Source organism: Typopeltis vanoorti, chromosome 1, assembly GCF_054136105.1.
Source record: "Typopeltis vanoorti isolate ZY-2024b chromosome 1, IOZ_Tvanoo_1.0, whole genome shotgun sequence".
Taxonomy (NCBI): Eukaryota; Metazoa; Arthropoda; class Arachnida; order Uropygi; family Thelyphonidae; genus Typopeltis; species Typopeltis vanoorti.
The window spans coordinates 122,500,935-122,520,507 of NC_143549.1; the positions used below are offsets into that span (position 1 = coordinate 122,500,935).

Genomic DNA, 19,573 nt, shown 5'->3' on the forward strand with positions numbered 1-19,573 from the left:
CATCATTAATTATCTTTTGTAATGGACAATCTCATATTGTGTTAATAATTAAATGAACCCTGAAGCTGTCTTTCAACCCATCTTTGTCGACCTAGTTCGCTAAGTGCTTAGCATACCGCTTTCCAACCAACAGGTTACGGGTTCGAATCCCAATGGGCATGGATGATTGTGATCGTCTTTAGGTGGGAGATGAATTTCATCACCTGTGTGAGATCACTGCCCCACTCATTGAAGTGGCTTGAAAAAGTTCTATGTTTAGTCTCGGAGCAGGATTTCCAGACTGTAAAAATAAATAAAAAATAACAAAAAAAGTGTGTGTGTGTGTGTGTATCAGATAAAAATGGCAAAAAAAAAATCCTTTTTAATGTTACTGTAGGTTTATAATAACCTTTCATGGGTGGGAACAGAGTGCTTAAGGGTCAAAGCTGTATAACTGACAGGAGACCTCAACATAGCCTTTGAAGGAATGCGGGGAACTGACCAGGGCTTCTGACCTAATGTCAAATTCTCACCTTCTTATGGTGCACCCTGTTGGGTATCTATCTGGATACTGAATGAATGAGGATGGGCTAGCAATTTGGGATTTAGCTGACCAAATTGTATTCTTATTAGCATAAACCAAAATACAAAATGATGGTACAATATGACAAAATTTTGTGCAGGCTGGGTCGTCGCCCGATTGAACAAGGCCTTTGTTGATTTCGCCAGGGAACCAGGGCAAACAGCAAAAAGTCAGCTACTGGTACAAATCTGAAAACACACCCTAACTCAACATCACCAGAGTTAAAGATTGGTACTATCAATATAAGAAGCCTGAATGGCAAAGAAATGGAGCTAGCTGAGGAATTAGATAAGTACCAGATCGACATGATAGGGGTGACTGAAACAAAAAAAAAAAAGACAAAAACCGGTGAGATCTTGTTGGGGATCTAAATAGCAGAGTAGGAAGTGATTGTCAGACATACAAAAATATTTTGGGAAAATTTGGAGAAAAGAGCAAAGCTAATAATAATGGCAAATACCTGTTGGATTGCTGCTCGGGACATGGACTGGTTATTACTAACATCATGTTCCAACATGAAAATGTGCACAAATTTACATGGAGAGAAGAGGCAAGGAATAAGAAAAGTCTCATTGACTATGTTATTGTTGATAGTGATGTTTTCTCCCTGGTGCAAGACACCAGAGTGTACAGAGGATTTGAAATTTAAAGCGATCACTATTTAGTCTTGAGCAGGATAAAATAGAATTTCATATTGAAAAGAATGACATGTAAGAAAGTTTTAAAGCGAATAAAAGTTGAGCAGCTCTCAGATGTGAACTTTAGACTAAAATACACAAAGATTATCGAAGAAAAAATGAAAAAGAATTTGAGAACAAGAACCAAACCTTGGAGATTCAGTGGCAAACCTTGAAGAAAACCCTGATTGATTCAGCCAGAGATTCATGCAGTGAGGTTGTCTGCAAGAATAGAAAAATCAGAACTCCATGGTGGACACAGATAGTTAGAGGCAGTGAAGGAAAAGAAGAAAGCATATCAAAGGTTCCTGGCAAATAAGTCAGCTTGTGCTCTTAGAGAATACAGAGACAAATGTAAGAAAGCTAATCACTGTGTAAAACTAGCTAAACAAAAGTCATGGGAGGACTTTGGCAATAACATAGAAAATAAATATCAAGAAGGTGGCAAGATATTCTGGAGGTTGTTGAAGAAGCTTAGAAACGGAGAAAAGAGTGCTGTAAAAGGAGTTAGAGATGATAAAGATGACATGAAAACGGGAGAAAAAGATATCCTTTAAGTATGGAGTAATTATTCGAAAAATTGCTAAATGAAACAAGTAGTGATAGGACAGTGGTAAAAAACACTCAACAGGCATACAGTCAGGAATGCATATCCATACTTGAAGTAGAAAAAGTCATCAAAGGCTTGAAATGTGGAAAGGCAGCAGGAGTAGATGATATTCGACCAGAAATGCTGAAGTATGGTGGTATAAAAGTCTTACAGTGGCTGCACTGCATAGTTCAGAAGGAGTGCACAGAGGGATGAATTCCCGATGATTGGAGTAGAGCTCTCATAGTACCCATATATAAAAAGGGAAATAAACTGAATGTGAGAATTACATAGGTATTTCTCTACTGAGTGTTCCTGGTAAGATCTATGCAAGTATACTTGAGAAACGGTTGAGAAGAATTGTGGAAGAAAAACTTGGTGAAGAACAAGCTGGATTCAGGTCAAATAGAGGCTGTCAGGATCAGATCTTCACTTTACGACAAATAGTTGAGAAAGCATGGGAATAGTATCTAAGATCTGTATTTAAGTTTTGTCGATTTGGAAAAGGCATATGACAAGGTGCCAAGAGAGAAGCTATTCAATATGCTACAGTTATATGGTGTCAATGGGACATTATATCAAGCAATACTTAGTCTTTATTTGAGTTGTAAGTCAGCAGTTAGAATTGAAGGAAGTACAAGAAGATGGTTTAATCTTAATTCTGGTGTGAGACAAGGATGTACATTATCCCCTCTGTTATTCATTATCTATATGGGTCACATTATGAAGGAAAGTGGTATTAAACATGATATGAAAATTGGAGATATTAATGTCAGCTCTTTGCTTTATGCAGACGACGTTATACTTCTGAATAAATCTGCTACAAGTATTCAAGATTCACTGACTAAATTTAATAACTGTTGTAATAGGTATGGTATGAAGGTCAACAATACAAAGACAATGAAAATAGGCAGAATTGTTGAAAATGTCAACTGCATTGAACAGAGAACCTGTAGAACAAGTAAAACATTTCAGCTACTTAGGCACGATTTTTAGTTAAGATGGTAAATTAAATATGAAAATAGACAACAGAATCAACAACACTGGTATGGTAGGAAGTCAATTGAATAAATTCATATGGAATAAGAGAGAAATTAGTCGGAACACTAAATTAGCTGTATACAAGACAGTGTTCAAACCAGTTTTAACTTATGGATCTGAGAGCTTGGTCAGAAGTAAAACACTTGACCAAGGACTAGAGACGGCAGATATGAGAGTCCTGAGAAAGATTATTGGCGTGAACAGATGGCATCAATGGCAATATCATATTAAAAACGAGGATATTAGGAAAGAACTTGACATTGTCAGCATCCAGGAATGCATTAGCAGAGCTAATCTCAGGTGGTGGTCACTTAAACAGAATGGGCGAGGAAAGATTAGCAAAACAAGTGTTCTCTGCCAGGTTGGTAGGAAAACTACCTAGAGGAAGACCAAGATATAGGTGGATTGATACGGTACAAAGTGCCTTAGATGACAGAAATATAATATCTGATAATATTGGAGTCTTGACAAGTAACAGGCTGACCTGGAGGAAAATTGTAGATAGGAAGTTATTAATGATGTAAATTTTTCATGTAGTACTATCATATCCTGTATGCCCCTTGAGGATACATGGCAGGAATTTGATGACGATGATGGGTGAGAACCACACTTTAAAAAATAATAATAATAAATTAAAAAAATCTGTTGCAAGATGTGCATGTTTAAATGTTCGTGTTAAGATTTGCATGTGAAAATCATGAATAGTGTGTGTAGTAGAGAATTATGTGTGTGTACATACACACACAATTGAACAATGCAGGATACAGGGGCTCCAACTCCCCAAAAACTTAATTACTATGCAAGTATACTGTTGACTGGAAGCCTTACTGATAACATAAACTGTCAATTAACATATTTTGTATGGTATGTATGCATTATATACTATATTCTTACAATAAAGTAAGCTTGAGAAAACAAAACTTTATTAAAGAAAATCATAAGGAAGAGAAAATACATTTACAGTACTGTATTTATCAATGCCATAAGTTTATATCGCCTCTTTACAAGAAAAATCGTAAGTTTGTCAGTACCTGCATCAATATTGTCTTATATGATACAAAACATTGTAGATTAGAGTAATTATTTGGACAATTGATCAAGTGTTAACTAATAAATATTTATTAAACGTACTAGTTTCACCAAACTTTAGCTTTTGGCATCTTCAGGATACAAGCACTTAGGTTAAAAATATTACACAAATATGAATAACGGTAAAATTCTAACGATTATAGTTGCAAACTGAAATAACAATGAACATGAGTGATACACGTATCGCATTTACATGATTAACTAGTTGTTGCTAAGGAATGTTCTGTAGGTTGCATTGAAGTTCATTTCCTGTGTGTTAAGAGATCTAATTAGGGTTTTCCATATCTCTGGGAGTATTAAACCTTGGTTCCTGTTTAGGTTATCAACAGAGCGAGCGATTGTAGCTGCTTCTTTAAACATTTCGGGAGTGATAGTCTTCTTCTGTGTAAGGGGGAACAGCTTTTATCCCACTCAATGACATGGTTAGTTATAAGAAAACGAGATGACAGGCCCGATACGTCTTGTCTGCCGTTTTTGACGTAACCAATGTGCTCCTTCTGTCTAATTTCGAGGCTTCTTGATGTCTGCCTGATGTAACTTGAACCACATGAGCATGGAATATTGTAAACTCCAGCATATTTATGGAAAGGATGGTTATCTTTTGGAGATCTTAGTAGTTTATGAATTGTTTCTATAGGTTTGATTGTCACTCTTATTTTGTGTGGTTTGAGGAGACTAGCTAGCTTGTTGGAGATGCCACTCACATACGGAATTGCGATAGTTTTGATATATTGAGTATCCTCTTGCTCTTTTTGTGGTGGTTCAGAGAAAAGGATTTTGTTGACGAGTCTTCGTGGGTAGCCGTTCAAGTAAAGATTATTAGATATCAATGTTAACTCATCTTGAAGGTCCTTATTATCTGTTGTGATGCGGACAGCTCTTTTCTTTAACATGTGTACTATGCTGAAATGTAGATAGTGACCTGTATTCGTAGGTTTCCTGTAAACTGATAGGTTTATATGGTCATTAATTTGCTTCTTAATTAAGATATCTAAGAACGACAGTTGTTTGCCTCTTTCAAGTTCCAGAGTAAATTTAATAGAATGATGAAAGGAGTTGATCTTATTGAGGAAGTCAAGTAGGTCATCCAAGACTAGCTCGGTCATCCTAGCTAGTCTCCTCGAAACACACAAAATAAGAGTGACTTTCAAATGTATAGAAACAATTCGTAAACTACTAAGATTTCCAAAAGAGATAACCATCCTTTATATAAATATGCTGGAGTTTACAATATTCCATGCTCATGTGGTTCAAGTTACATCGTGCAGACATCAAGAAGCCTCAAAATTAGACAGAAGGAGCACATTGGTTATTACGTCAAAAACAACAGACATATATCAGGCCTGTCATCTCATTTTTCTATAACTAGACATGTCATTGAGTGGGATAAAAGCTGTTTCCCCTTACTCAGAAGAAGACTACCACTCCCGAATGTTTAAAGAAGCAGCTACAGTCGCTCGCTCTGCTGATAACCTTAACAGGAACCAAGGTTTAATACTCCCAGAGATATGGAAAACCGTAATTAGATCTCTTAACACACATGACATGAACTTCAATGCAACCTCAGAACGTTCCTTAGTAACAACTAGTTAATCATGTACACGCGATACGTGTATCACTCACATTCAATGCTATTTCAGTTTGCAACTATAATCGTTAGAATTTGACAGTTATTCATATTTGTGTAATGTTTTTTAACCTAAGTGCTTGTACCCTGAAGATGCCAACAGCTAAAGTTTGGTGAAACTAGTAGGTTTAATAAATATTTATTAGTTAACACTTGATCCATTGTCCAAATAATTACTCTAGTTAGATGATCAAGAAAATAAACATTCATTATGAAAAAAAAACATTGTAGATGTTATAATAGTAGCCTAGTGCAATAGATACAATTGTTTCATGGTAGCCTACCCTATATGCTACTGAGTTAATTATTATAAAATTTTTAATTTATGCTAATTCATAACAGTTAATGGTTTTTAGTATGTTATTTCGACAACAGAACTGTTCAGTCACAGTTCAGCAAATGAATAGTGACTGACCATTTGCCAGCATCCACACTCCACGTATTTCTATTGTATTTGTGTAATAGTTCCTACGCAGTCAGTATTTTTTTTTTTTTTTAATAATGCATTGATTCATAATCAAAGCTTGTTGTTTATTTGTATTTGTATGTTTATCCAAACCCAGATGAAGCCAATAGTTCACATGGTGAAACTAGTCAGTAACTAGTAATATCAAGTCTTACAACAAATAAACCCACTATTAGTTATTTTTATTACAACAGTTAATGTTATGCTATGAGTTAATATTGTATCTTTACAGTTGTTTACATTTCTCTCGACTGCAAATATACTGTCTCATAAGTTTTGATAAATTTAAATTTTTATAATAGATTTGTGTGTACTTAATGGTAGTAAATGATAAAATAGACTAGTATCTACATGTATTTTATGCACTCATGACATACCTAAATTTTTCTTAATTTTTTTATATTTCTTGGCTACACGGTTCATTCTGTGAGTTTTTTTCAAATTGTTGCAAATCTCCAAAAATTTTTCCACAAAAAAAAACGTGGATCCACGCAGTTCAAACCCATGTTCTTCAAGGGTAAACTCTGTGTCACTCTCACCCACAAAAAGGTTATTTGTAAACCTATAGTACATTTTGACCAGGGATTTTTTTTCTATTTTTTTTTATCAATTTTATACTTTTTTATTTATTTTTTGCATAATCTGGAAACCATGTTTTATCTACCAAACATTGAACTTTTTCAAGCCACTTCAGGCCTCCATTAAGTGGAAACGGTGGTCTCACACTGGGCAATGACATTAATCTCCCACCTCAGATAATGAATAATTAAGAGAACCTTTATCCAAGTTAGCACATTACTAAAGATCAATTATTTATGTGTTCATATAAGTGCAAATCTTTGGAATTCTTTAATACATTGTAGGATCAATCCTAATGCTTGTAAGTCCCATTGTACAGGTTTTTAAGTACTGAATCAACTTCAGTAATGTTTATTTATTTAGCTGGCCCCTGGTTGGCCTGGTGGTTAGCATACCTGCTCTCCAACCATATTTACTTGAATATAACTTGCATCCCTGATTTTATTTTATAGAAAATTAAAAAATTTCTCATATACCTTGCACACGAAAAAAAAGTTTAAACAATTCACATGGGATGATAGTAATTGTTGTTTAGTAAACATGCTGTTTATTGCTCGCTGTAGATGCAAGAAAAACAAATAGTTTGATTGTATCGCTGAATAAGGTAAAGAGACATTTGCAGTCTGAGTAATATGTTTGTGAACAAATAGTGCAATTAGAGACAACTGGTATAAAAACGGTACTAATTAATGAACCAAATGTTCCTCTCCACACACACACACAAAAACTGTGCAGGTATATAGGAGACTCAAGCAAAACTATATGTTGTAATGCCAAACACCTTATCTAACTAAAAACTATTGTCCAAATTTTCAATTACATGAATTAAGTGTTCAATTGCATTTGAAATGTTCGATGTCATTAAGACCACAAAAGCTAACTTAAATAAAATTCTCCCACCGAATTAAAACCAACATGTCGTTTAATGTGTGTGAGAGTCCACCCGCTAGTCCGATGCAGAAGTGGCACGCAATCAAGCAGAAATAAAATTCAACCAAAGGGTTGAAACTTTGTGTTGGTTGAGCCCAATGCAGAAGCAGTACACAAACGGTAATGAGACGTCCCTTCAGAGCAATAAACAGTAGAAACAACACCCTCAATATGAGCATATTAAAACTAATGTTGTTATGGCAGTTTCAGATATTTTGGAATTCGGGTGAAGAGAATCAGCATTTCAACTCAAGAATTGTCGGCTTGTCTTTGTCATTGAGTCTTGCGATCTTTTGTTAATACTGCACCAATCATATGCACGTCTTCATACAGATCATCATTAGAACTATTGTGCAACTGTATTTTGAGAGAGCTTGTGAAATGATTTCAACAGAAATAATTGTCAAGAGTTTTTTTAAAAACCAGCATCTCTAATGCCCTGGATGGGAAAGAAGACTTTTTTTGTAAATTCTCTCATGATATGTAACTCATCATGTTTGCTTTTGCATATTTTTCTAAGGAGATTGCACTTATAAAGAAATGTCAAATTTTGCTTATAATAATCTTATATTTGTAATAAATTAATCATGAGCTTTGTTAAAATAGTGTGGTGCATGACATCATCATGTAATGCTGTTAACTCATGTCTAATTAGTATAATTCAAAGAATTGCCATATATGGCAATTTCAAGACATGCGAAGTATGATGTCATCATGGTCGGATGTCAATACATGATCACATATGGAAGTTTCAAGAAATGCATGCATGTGTAATGGAAGTCTTGGTCTATATAAGGCAAGACTTCCAGAAGGACTTTGTCTCAAAGTTCTCAACTTTCTCTTACCTGGGTTTATGTGAGGTCTGTTTTTCGGTAATCAAAAGAGAAGCATCGTAGGTCTTAAGGTTTTCACCTTCTCTAACCCAGGTCTGCCACCACTTGAGGTCTGTTTTTGGTAATTTAAAGAGAAACATCTCAGGATTCTGGATCTTCTCTGTGGGTCCACCCCCACATGAGGTCCATTGTCGGTAATCGAAGGAGGTGCATTGTAAGTCGCAAGGGTCTTAAAGGGCATAGAATAATCAGCTACTCGGACAAAGAAGAAATTTGGCAGAAAATCAAGAAGGGGCACTTTCTTGTGAATAAAGGATTCAAGTAAAAGGCAGTACTGAACGTGAATTGTAAGTAATTATATATGTGATAATTCCGAACAAGAGTGTACATCAAGTGTGTCTTTATAAGTACGATAAGATAATGTAAATTGATACTGAATTAAGGTTACTCAAGGTATACTTTGTCAGTTTGTGTATATATATATATAATACTAAGGGGGCTCTGGCACCTACACTGCCCCCCCCCCCCATATTCATGACTGGTAGGCCGGTTCTCCTTGAATTCTGATGACTTTGAAAGGGGGTTACCTCCCCCCGAGTTCCGGAATGGTAGGTCGGTTCTCCTCGAATTTTGAAGAATCAAAAGGGAGGTACGGACCCTCCCTGGCGTCTGCACCGCCCAACACCCTGAGTTCCGGACTAGTAGGTAGCCCAGTTCTCCTTGAACTCTGATGACTTGAAACTTGGTTTTCCTTGAATTTTAAAAACTTGAAAGGGGATCCGTCCCTGGCACCTACAGTGCAGAGATATTCCCTTGTTCTACCCCCTTCTATTTAATGAAAAATTTCTTTCACATTAACAATCCTTTACCAACTTAAATGTCTTAATCATATCCCCACTCATCTTCATATTCTTTGCAAACTGCATTCTCTCAGTCTATCTTCATATCCCAAAGACCAGTTACCACCTTGGTCTTGACTCTTCTCTGGACCCTTTCCAATATATCATCCTCACCACAAAAACCAGGGACCAAATCTGTGCACAAAAATGAGACCTGATCAAGCCCTTATACAATAGAAACAGAGCCTCTTTATTTTACACATTAAGATCCTCCGCAACTTGTGCAGTGTGCTCTGAACTTCAGATCCTTGTCCACTACCACCATTCTAAGGTTTCTTATCTCCTCACCTTCCTCCAAAATTTTATTATTATTATTATTTTGGGCTACTCCAGGGAGTCCTTAGACTCGTCGAGGGAGGTCCTAAACATCATGTCCACACAACTATTCGACATTCTCACAGTATCTATCATACCTTGCTTTGAACTCGCTCACTGTCATAGCACCCACAACAGACTCTGGCAGCTTATTCCACTCATTTACCACTCTAAAAGTAAAGAACCCAACTCTAACACCCCTGCTAACCACACTCTTGCACAGCTTCCATAGGTGTCCCCTAGTTCTCCCACCACCAGTCCTGATCTCAAAAATATCCTCTGAATTAATCCTATAGAATCCTTTTAGCAATTTGAATGTCTCAATCATATCTTCCCTTTTCTGCCTATCAACTAGTTTCTGCAACCCACAAATGTTCAAGCTGTTCTCATATGGTTCATTCCATAGACCTGCTATCATCTTAGTCACTCACCTCTGGATCCTCTCCACCTCCTCCCCATCAAGATTTCCCACTAAATTTTGTTGCCTACCAAATTTCATAACCTTACATTTTGCAACATTGAACTGACATTTTGCATACTGTTACACTAACCTAACCTAACCTATTCAAGTCCTCCTGTAAGGCATCTGCTTGATTCCTCATTACTCTCTCCCCAGTTTGCATCATCTGCAAACAGTTATGTCACCAGTTAAACCCATCCCATATCATCAACATACAAATTAAATATCCCTGTGGCACACCATTAGTTTTCTTTTCTTTCCCCCACCCATCAAATACACAACTTCCTGATACCTATCTGATGACCAGCCACTTATCAAAATTATGAATCTAAGTATACCACTGTATATGCATCTCCTTTGTCCAATACATTCATCACATTGTTATAGTACATAAGTTGGTAAAACATGACCTCCCTTTAACAAACCTGTGCTGACAAGCACAAAGAATACCACTGCTGTCAACCCACTTCTCCAATACTTTAATTATAACTTGAGATATACAGATCAGCCTATAATTTTGCCTTTCTTCCACTCGTGTGGGGCTTCTGCCTGACAACCTGTTTAACAAGAATCTTGCAACAGCAAGATTCTTGTTAAACAGGTAGGCCAAGGATGATACTAACTCCTTGGAACATTCCCTTAAGACACATGGTGATATATCATCAAGACCTATTACCTTATTGACATCTAGTTTACTTAACTCCTCATATACCTCTTGCTCACTCGCCATCTCTCATTACATTCTCTATGCTTAAGCTTCTGATTTCCTACTGAGCAACACCCTGATGAAAACCTCAACTATGTCCTTTGCAGCAGTTACCAATCTACCACTTTTATCCATTAACATCATCTTACCATAATCATTCTTCTTTCTTCTTGATACATATTGAAAAACTACTGAGGGTTTTTCTTAGTTGCTAGTTTCTGCTTGTAGTGCACTTTTGATGTTTTTACCGATGAGTCACTCTCCTGTCCTGCTCTTTATACTCCTTGTGCAACTGATTATTACCATTATTCATCTTTTTCTGCCTTCTTCTTCCAAATTACATGCTTAATGCCCATATTCAGCTGTTTGATGCCTACTTTATTCGGCTTTTAGGCCTTTGGAATACACTTGCACATTGATGCTGTTAAGTATTTCTTTGCCATTTCCCAAGCAGCATTTATTCTTTTTCTGCTCAACTCCTCATTCCATGCTATAGCTCTAAGCTGTCTCCTAAGCTTGTCATAATGACACCAGCATTGTATTTCCACATATATCCTTTCCTCACATATGTTTGTATGGCTAGTGACAACCCAGGTGACCACTTCATGATTGCTCTCACCAACTTGTAGGTAAATGTGAAACCTGACTCACAATCTTATACTCTGATGACGTGATCAGATGTAAAACGCTCGATCCTCATGTGCTCTCCTTTATATACTGACTGAGGTAGTTTTCCCTCAAGAAAATTCATTTTTCTTATTCCCAAATGCCATCTCTTCATTCTAATCTATATTGCCATGATTAAAATCACCCATAATAATCCCCCTCTGTTGTTCACTAACTCAAGTAGCTTATACAATTGTTCATCTCCAACCTTTACATTCCCTTGACTATAGCATCATCCAACGAAATATCTCTTCCTGTCAACCTCCACCTCACATCATACCACCACAAAACCATTTCCATTTTCACCCTCTTGTATCTGTACCTAATTGTGACATAATTCTTCTTCTACCATCAATCAGCCACACTTCCCCTCACTTCTTTTCCTTTCTGTCCCTCGTGAAAAACATCCATATCCTTCCATGTCTATTCTTGTCACAATATCCTCATTCAACTGTGTTTCACTTATTTCAACTATTTTCAAATAAATAAAAAAAAAAATAAACTCAGTTAAATAATTTCATCTCTCTTATTTCTAATTCTCCTAGCATTTGTAAATAAACACATTTCCCAATCAAGTAGTTTGTTTGCATAGCACATTTCATTGGAATATTTCTTTGCTAGTGTACTTAACTATTAAATATTGTTATTTATGTGTAGATGTACACTGGAAATAAGTTACTCACAATTGATGTATTAGGTAAAATTAATTTTGAGTATTAAATTTGATAAATGAAAGCATATGATCTAAATAATTACTATGTCTGTTTAGTAATTTAACCTTTCTTTGCCTCTCTTTCTCTCTCCACAGTTTGCATCTGAAGCTACTGAAGCTGAAGAAATGAGAAAGACTTTACAATTAGATAAGCAGGATTCTCTTGAAAAAGCAATTGCTGAAAGAAGCAGTGCAAGAAAGACACAGTTTGAATCATTTTTAGATGGTCTACAAGAAAGATATGCAAAACCTAAAACAAAGAAAATGCGTAAAGGGAAAAAATAATTTGTAATATTGATGAACAGATTAATATGATTACCTAAATTTAAGTATATGTGTAAATGTAAATCTCTTGTTACATGGTCAGTATATTAAAAATGCATATTATTTGTATATTTTGTTATCTAATAAAAGAACTATGTAGATTTTACATGATTTCAATGATTTGTAACTTTTTTTTAAATAAATTAGCATAAAGAACACAGAAGTTGCATTCTTTCATCCATAAATTGTGTACAAAAAAATATACCCTTAACCTTTAAAACAGAATTTCCCAATAATAGATTTAGTTTAATCCTTTATCCCAGTGAGAGCAAACAAAGTTTGCACCTGAAAATATCTTCAGGACTAAATATAGTGTTGTACTATCTTATCCAGTAAGTAGTGCAACACCAAGGCAACTCGTGGCAAAGGTGGAGCAAGCTACCAGGCACTTCTAACCCAGTATCTCCCAAAATGCAAAACACATTTCCTATGTGGATATGTATACTGTTATGCATTAAAGGGATTGGCCATCTACCCAGACTAGTTTCGACCTTTATTGAGGTCTCTTCAGTGGGAGCCAGGCCCAGAGCTGGAGATACCAGGCAGAAGCAGTAGCAAGTCATCTGTGCCTATGGGAGTTGCCAAAAGGTTTATCACCTTTTTTAAAAATTACTCTGGATTTAGAGAAAGATGTTGAAAATTTATTTATCACTAGGTTAGACTATAATAGATTTAGTTTAATCCTTTATCCCAGTGAGAGCAAACAAAGTTTGCGCCTGAAAATATCTTCAGGACTAAATATAGTGTTGTACTATCTTATCCAGTAAGTAGTGCAACACCAAGGCAACTCGTGGCAAAGGTGGAGCAAGCTACCAGGCACTTCTAACCCAGTATCTCCCATTATGGGAGATACTGGGTTAGAATAACTCGTGGCAAAGGTGGAGCAAGCTACCAGGCACTTCTAACCCAGTATCTCCCATTATGGGAGATACTGGGTTAGAAGTGCCTGGTAGCTTGCTCCACCTTTGCCACGAGTTGCCTTGGTGTTGCACTACTTACTGGATAAGATAGTACAACACTATATTTAGTCCTGAAGATATTTTCAGACGCAAACTTTGTTTGCTCTCACTGGGATAAAGGATTAAACTAAATCTATTATAGTCTAACCTAGTGATAAATAAATTTTCAACATCTTTCTCTAAATCCAGAGTAATTTTTAAAAAAGGTGATAAACCTTTTGGCAACTCCCATAGGCACAGATGACTTGCTACTGCTTCTGCCTGGTATCTCCAGCTCTGGGCCTGGCTCCCACTGAAGAGACCTCAATAAAGGTAGATGGCCAATCCCTTTAATGCATAACAGTATATACATATCCACATAGGAAATGTGTTTTGCATTTTGGGAGATACTGGGTTAGAAGTGCCTGGTAGCTTGCTCCACCTTTGCCACGAGTTGCCTTGGTGTTGCACTACTTACTGGATAAGATAGTACAACACTATATTTAGTCCTGAAGATATTTTCAGGCGCAAACTTTGTTTGCTCTCACTGGGATAAAGGATTAAACTAAATCTATTATAGTCTAACCTAGTGATAAATAAATTTTCAACATCTTTCTCTAAATCCAGAGTAATTTTTAAAAAAGGTGATAAACCTTTTGGCAACTCCCATAGGCACAGATGACTTGCTACTGCTTCTGCCTGGTATCTCCAGCTCTGGGCCTGGCTCCCACTGAAGAGACCTCAATAAAGGTCGAAACTAGTCTGGGTAGATGGCCAATCCCTTTAATGCATAACAGTATACATATCCACATAGGAAATGTGTTTTGCATTATGGGAGATAGTGCCTGGTAGCTTGCTCCACCTTTGCCACGAGTTGCCTTGGTGTTGCACTACTTACTGGATAAGATAGTACAACACTATATATTTAGTCCTAGTCCTGAAGATATTTTCAGGCGCAAACTTTGTTTGCTCTCACTGGGATAAAGGATTAAACTAAATCTATTATAGTCTAACCTAGTGATAAATAAATTTTCAACATCTTTCTCTAAATCCAGAGTAATTTTTAAAAAAGGTGATAAACCTTTTGGCAACTCCCATAGGCACAGATGACTTGCTACTGCTTCTGCCTGGTATCTCCAGCTCTGGGCCTGGCTCCCACTGAAGAGACCTCAATAAAGGTCGAAACTAGTCTGGGTAGATGGCCAATCCCTTTAATGCATAACAGTATACATATCCACATAGGAAATGTGTTTTGCATTTTGGGAGATACTGGGTTAGAAGTGCCTGGTAGCTTGCTCCACCTTTGCCACGAGTTGCCTTGGTGTTGCACTACTTACTGGATAAGATAGTACAACACTATATTTAGTCCTGAAGATATTTTCAGGCGCAAACTTTGTTTGCTCTCACTGGGATAAAGGATTAAACTAAATCTATTATAGTCTAACCTAGTGATAAATAAATTTTCAACAGAATTTCCCAAATTGTATATAACTGTTTTTTTTCTGTCATGGTATATGTGATGTTTTACTTTTATCTGATATCAGTTAAGGCAAATGGTAGTTGCTAAATATATATTTTCTGTATGTGTGTGAGTACATGCTTACATTATTGAACTTGAATAAGCAATAGTTCCAATTTTGTTGTTTAATTTCATCTCTATCTTGATTTTTGCTGTTGTTAGCTCATATGCCATAATTGAATTTTTACATTTCTGAGGACTAGTATTTCTTTCCTACAGACCACTTTCAGAAACTGTTTTAAAATATAAAATAAGATTTGCATATAGAGTGTTAACAGATGAGCTTATTACAAGACATTTCATTTTTAGGAATTAATGGAACTTGGGTTCAAGACTACATTGTGAGTAGTCAGTTTGTTTAGCACTCGTGTAAAGTAACTTTTGTTTTATCATGTTTTTTTAGTATATTACTGATTTTCCTATTTTTATACTATCTGGTGGATTTCATAACTTTTTTCTTTTTTTTTGGAGATATTGCAGTTATATGATATTGTGAAATGCCTCCAGAAACAAAAATTGAACAACAACAGAACAGAACTCTAGCAAGAACAGTGAAGTTGAGAATAAGGATGCCTGCCAAACTGAAGAGAAACTTGACATTGAAAATAAATTAAATTCTGAAATCACAAAAGTAAAACATTATTAGACAAGTGATGTGGGAATTACAAAATGTTGAGAGGCATTTAAATGAACATACAAAGGAAAGAAAGTTCAGTGGCAAAATGAGAACAAATGAATCGGATACTGCATAACAATAATCAGGTAAGTAAAGTTGATTGTAACAAAAATGAGGATATTATGAATATGAGGACAGATCGAATAGATGAAGACAGATGGGTTATTACTTTAAGATTTCCAAGAACAAATACAAATGAAACACACAAAAGAAAAGTAAAAGAGATGGTAATTCTAGCCAGTATATGCACAGTTTAACTAGCAGTAGGTTCAAGATGAGTGTGTGTATTGAAAGAATTGTTGGAAGAAGCGAGATTGAAGAGCAAGAAAGTTGAAATTGTTAGTATATTACCTAGATATTACAGAAATGAATTAAGAATTGCTTTAACGATTTGTGGAGGCTATGTAGAAGGAATAGATGTGAGTTTGTGGATGTATGGAGTTTGTTTCAGGAAGGAATGCATATGTATGAGAGGGATGGCCTACATTGGATGTATTTGGTATCAGAAGTCTGAAGAAATCATCATAGCATTAAAATGCAGATATAGACCTTATGATCTGTTTCATTTTCATTTTTAATCTGATACTCTCTCTCTTTTGAGGTCTACCCGGTCTTTGCTTTCCATGTAGTTTATATTTATCAATTGTTTAGGATATTGGGTGTTGGTCATTTGTTTTACATATTCAATTCAGTTTTGTTTATATTTATTTAGTTATTATTGATTTTATTTTTAATACTTTTAAAATATCTTCATTCCTTTTTTGTCTACTAATGTGCATTTTGTAGTTCACACGAATCCCATTTCACTTGTTTTTATTCTTTGTTTATTTATTGCCCAAAGTTTTCTGCCATATAATAATGTAGGTACTGTTAAAGTATTGTATATTTTTAAGTGTACTTCATTTTGCACATGATTTGAATGGAGAGTTCTATTTATCAGGCCTATAAGCTATAAAAATATTGAAAAATTTTAATTTGATGTATTTTTTCTTCTTCATATGATATTTCACATCCAAGATAAAAGTATTTATTGATTCTATTATTTTATTATTAACATCTATTTTACTGCTAACTGGAGTTTGTCCACTAAATGGCATTGCTTTAGTTTTATCTATAGCTAATTTCATTCCAAACTCTTCTAGTATAATGTTTTAATTGTATATTGCTCTTTATAAATTGTCTTCCTTATCTGATACTTATTACCTGACCATCTTGCAGATAATATATTTACTTCATTATTATCATTATCAACGTACTTCCATGGAGTCAAGAAACTCGTCATGGGAGGTCCCACTCTTACATGCACAGCTCATCATACCTTGAATTAAATGCATTCCAATCACCAACCACTCTCCATGCAAAAAATTTGCACCTCACACCCACTGTATACAACTTTCAGGAATGGCCTCTTGTTCTCCCATCTCCAGATATTATTTAAAAAATCTCAATACATAATTACCCCTTACCAACTTATCCATCTCGATCTTGTCTCCCATGTTCCTTCTATCCTCTAGGTACTGTAATTTGCATTCTCTCAATCTGTCCTCACATTCCAGAAACCAACTTAGTCAATCATCTCTGAACCCTCTCCAACATCTCATCATCCTTTTGAAAACCTGGCAACTAAATCTGTGCACTGTAATCCATATGGTGCCTGATCCAAGTCTTGTACAGTGGAATCAAAACATCCTTACTTCTACACATCAGTGTTCTCCTAATCCACTGTGTTGTCCTTACAATTTTAGCAAAATGTCCATGAATTTTCAAGTTCTTATCCTCCATCACCCCCAGATTTTCATCTTCTCCACCTCCTCTAAAATATTCCCACCAAATTCTCTACTGTGCATCCCATCTTTGCTTCCTAAATTTTTAAACCTTACACTTTGCAACATTAAACTGATATCCCCCACACACTTACCTATTTAGAAAGTCTATTTAGGTTCTCTTGCAAAACTATTTCTCATAACTCTCCCCAACTTTGCATAATCTGCAACTGTATATCATCATCATTTAAGCCCTTTGCCATGTCATTTACATAAAAATTAAACCACAATTGCTCCAAAACAGACTCCTGTAGCACACCACTAGCGACTTTCCACTTCAGGCAGCTAATCCAACGTACTATTCTGCTATCCAATTTAATTACTAGTTTGTCCTGTGGCAATCAATTGAAAGCCTTTTCAGAATCTAAATATACTAATTTATATGCATCCCCCCTTGTCCATTGTATTCATCACCTTGTCATTGTATTGCTGTCCACCCAATTCTGAATCCTGATCCTCATCTCCATGCAAACTAGCTTCTCCGACACCTTGATCACAACTCCAGACAAGCAGATTGGCCTATAATTTGAAGCCTCACAGTCTTATCACCCCCCCCCCTTTTTTTTTTTAAATCTCAATTCATCATATTCTTACCCCATTCCCATTGCTCTTAAGTTCTGAATTATTTTACAATCACAATGATGGAATACTTTAACTTGCTCATTAAACACTTTTTAATGAGCAGGATTTCTTTTAGTGGCATCTGCCAATTGCTACTCATACTGCACTTTTGCTATCCTTACTAAGTGAATCACCTTCTTTGCTTGCTCTTTGTACTCATATAACTGATTATCTCCACTCATCATCTGCCCTCTCCACATTGCCCTTTTTTTCCAGATTTCACACTTCACCTATTCAGTCATCTATTTTACACCTACCTTATTTAATCTCTTGACCTTTGGAATACACTAAGCAGCATTGATTTCCTTCCGATGCAGTTTCTCATTCCATGATATCGCTGCAAACCTCGTGTGCCATAATCACCCATTACAGTTCCACATTAACCCTTTCTCACAAAAGTCCTGATATGGCTGGCTACCACCCAAATGATAGCACCATATCACTTCGTGGTCCCTTTTACAAACTGGAGGAAGATGTGACACTCCATTTACAACATCTTCTGGTGAAATAATCAAATCCAAGACACTCAATCTGCATGTGGCCTCTGTTATATACTGCTTAAGGTAGTTATCCCTTAAAAACTCAAGAAATTCATTCTCTTTTGTTCCTGATACTCTCTTTATATTCCAGTCTATATTACTATAATTGAAGTTGCCCATAATGTTTGATATCTGCAACTAGTTTTATTTAGAATGAATGTTAGAGGAATCAGTGCTAGGATGAATAATAAAGGTGATAGTAAGTCACCTTGAAAAATTCCTTTCTTGATATTCACACAATCCAGATTATCTCCATTGATTATTAACCGAGTTTGCCAAGTAGACATGACAGCTGTTAGTAATTTTCTGATGTTTTTGCTCATTCTGAAAATTTCTAAACATTTTATAATGCACCTATGCAGGAAAAAATCAAATTCTTTCTGGTAATCAACCCATGCCATATAAGTTTGCTTTTCGTATTTTTCAAATTCGTTTTGTCAATTAACGATTGGTGTTTTGTTCCTCTGGATTTTCTGCAACATCCCCTTTTGTTCAATAGGCAGAAGTTGGTGCTGTGATAAATATTAACTAATTGAAGTTGCTAGAAGTCCAACTTTTAAGAGTAACTTAAAAGTTGTTGGCAGGCGAGTTATATGGTTGTAATTACTTGGAACAGCTATTCTTTCTTAATCTTTCAAAATCAGAACCGTATAAGTATTTGAGTCAAAATCAATGCAGTTCATCTTTGCCTGGTGCACTCCAGTTGTTTTCGTTTTCTTTGCTTGCCTCTGGATCATTTCTGTGGTTATTTCAAGGTTTTCCGTGTTCAATTGTTTTTCAACATCTTTAATCCAGTTAACATTTTATTATGTTCTTTTGGATTATCCCAGAGCTGCCTCCAGAACTTTGTTTCTTCTGAATTTAGGTGTTTAACAACTTTGTGTTTAGATTTCTCATCAGCATATCGGTAAAACTTATTCTGGTTAATTCTGAACTAAATATTTTGCCTGTATTGATTGAATCTGCTTTCATAGCAGATAAC

General features: G+C 35.7%; 1 protein-coding gene across 1 annotated transcript in view; it reads left to right on the plus strand.

Annotated features, from left to right (window-relative positions):
* The window catches only part of LOC150110372 (dnaJ homolog subfamily C member 9), an 86,874-nt gene extending 74,288 nt beyond the window's left edge, over positions 1 to 12,586 (plus strand). The window contains exon 5 of the mRNA XM_090393338.1: positions 12,248 to 12,586. Within this exon, the coding sequence (XP_090249464.1) occupies positions 12,248 to 12,436 (189 nt within the window). The 3' untranslated portion in view covers positions 12,437 to 12,586. The remainder of the gene's footprint in view (positions 1 to 12,247) is intronic.
* The last annotated feature ends 6,987 nt before the right edge of the window (positions 12,587 to 19,573 follow it).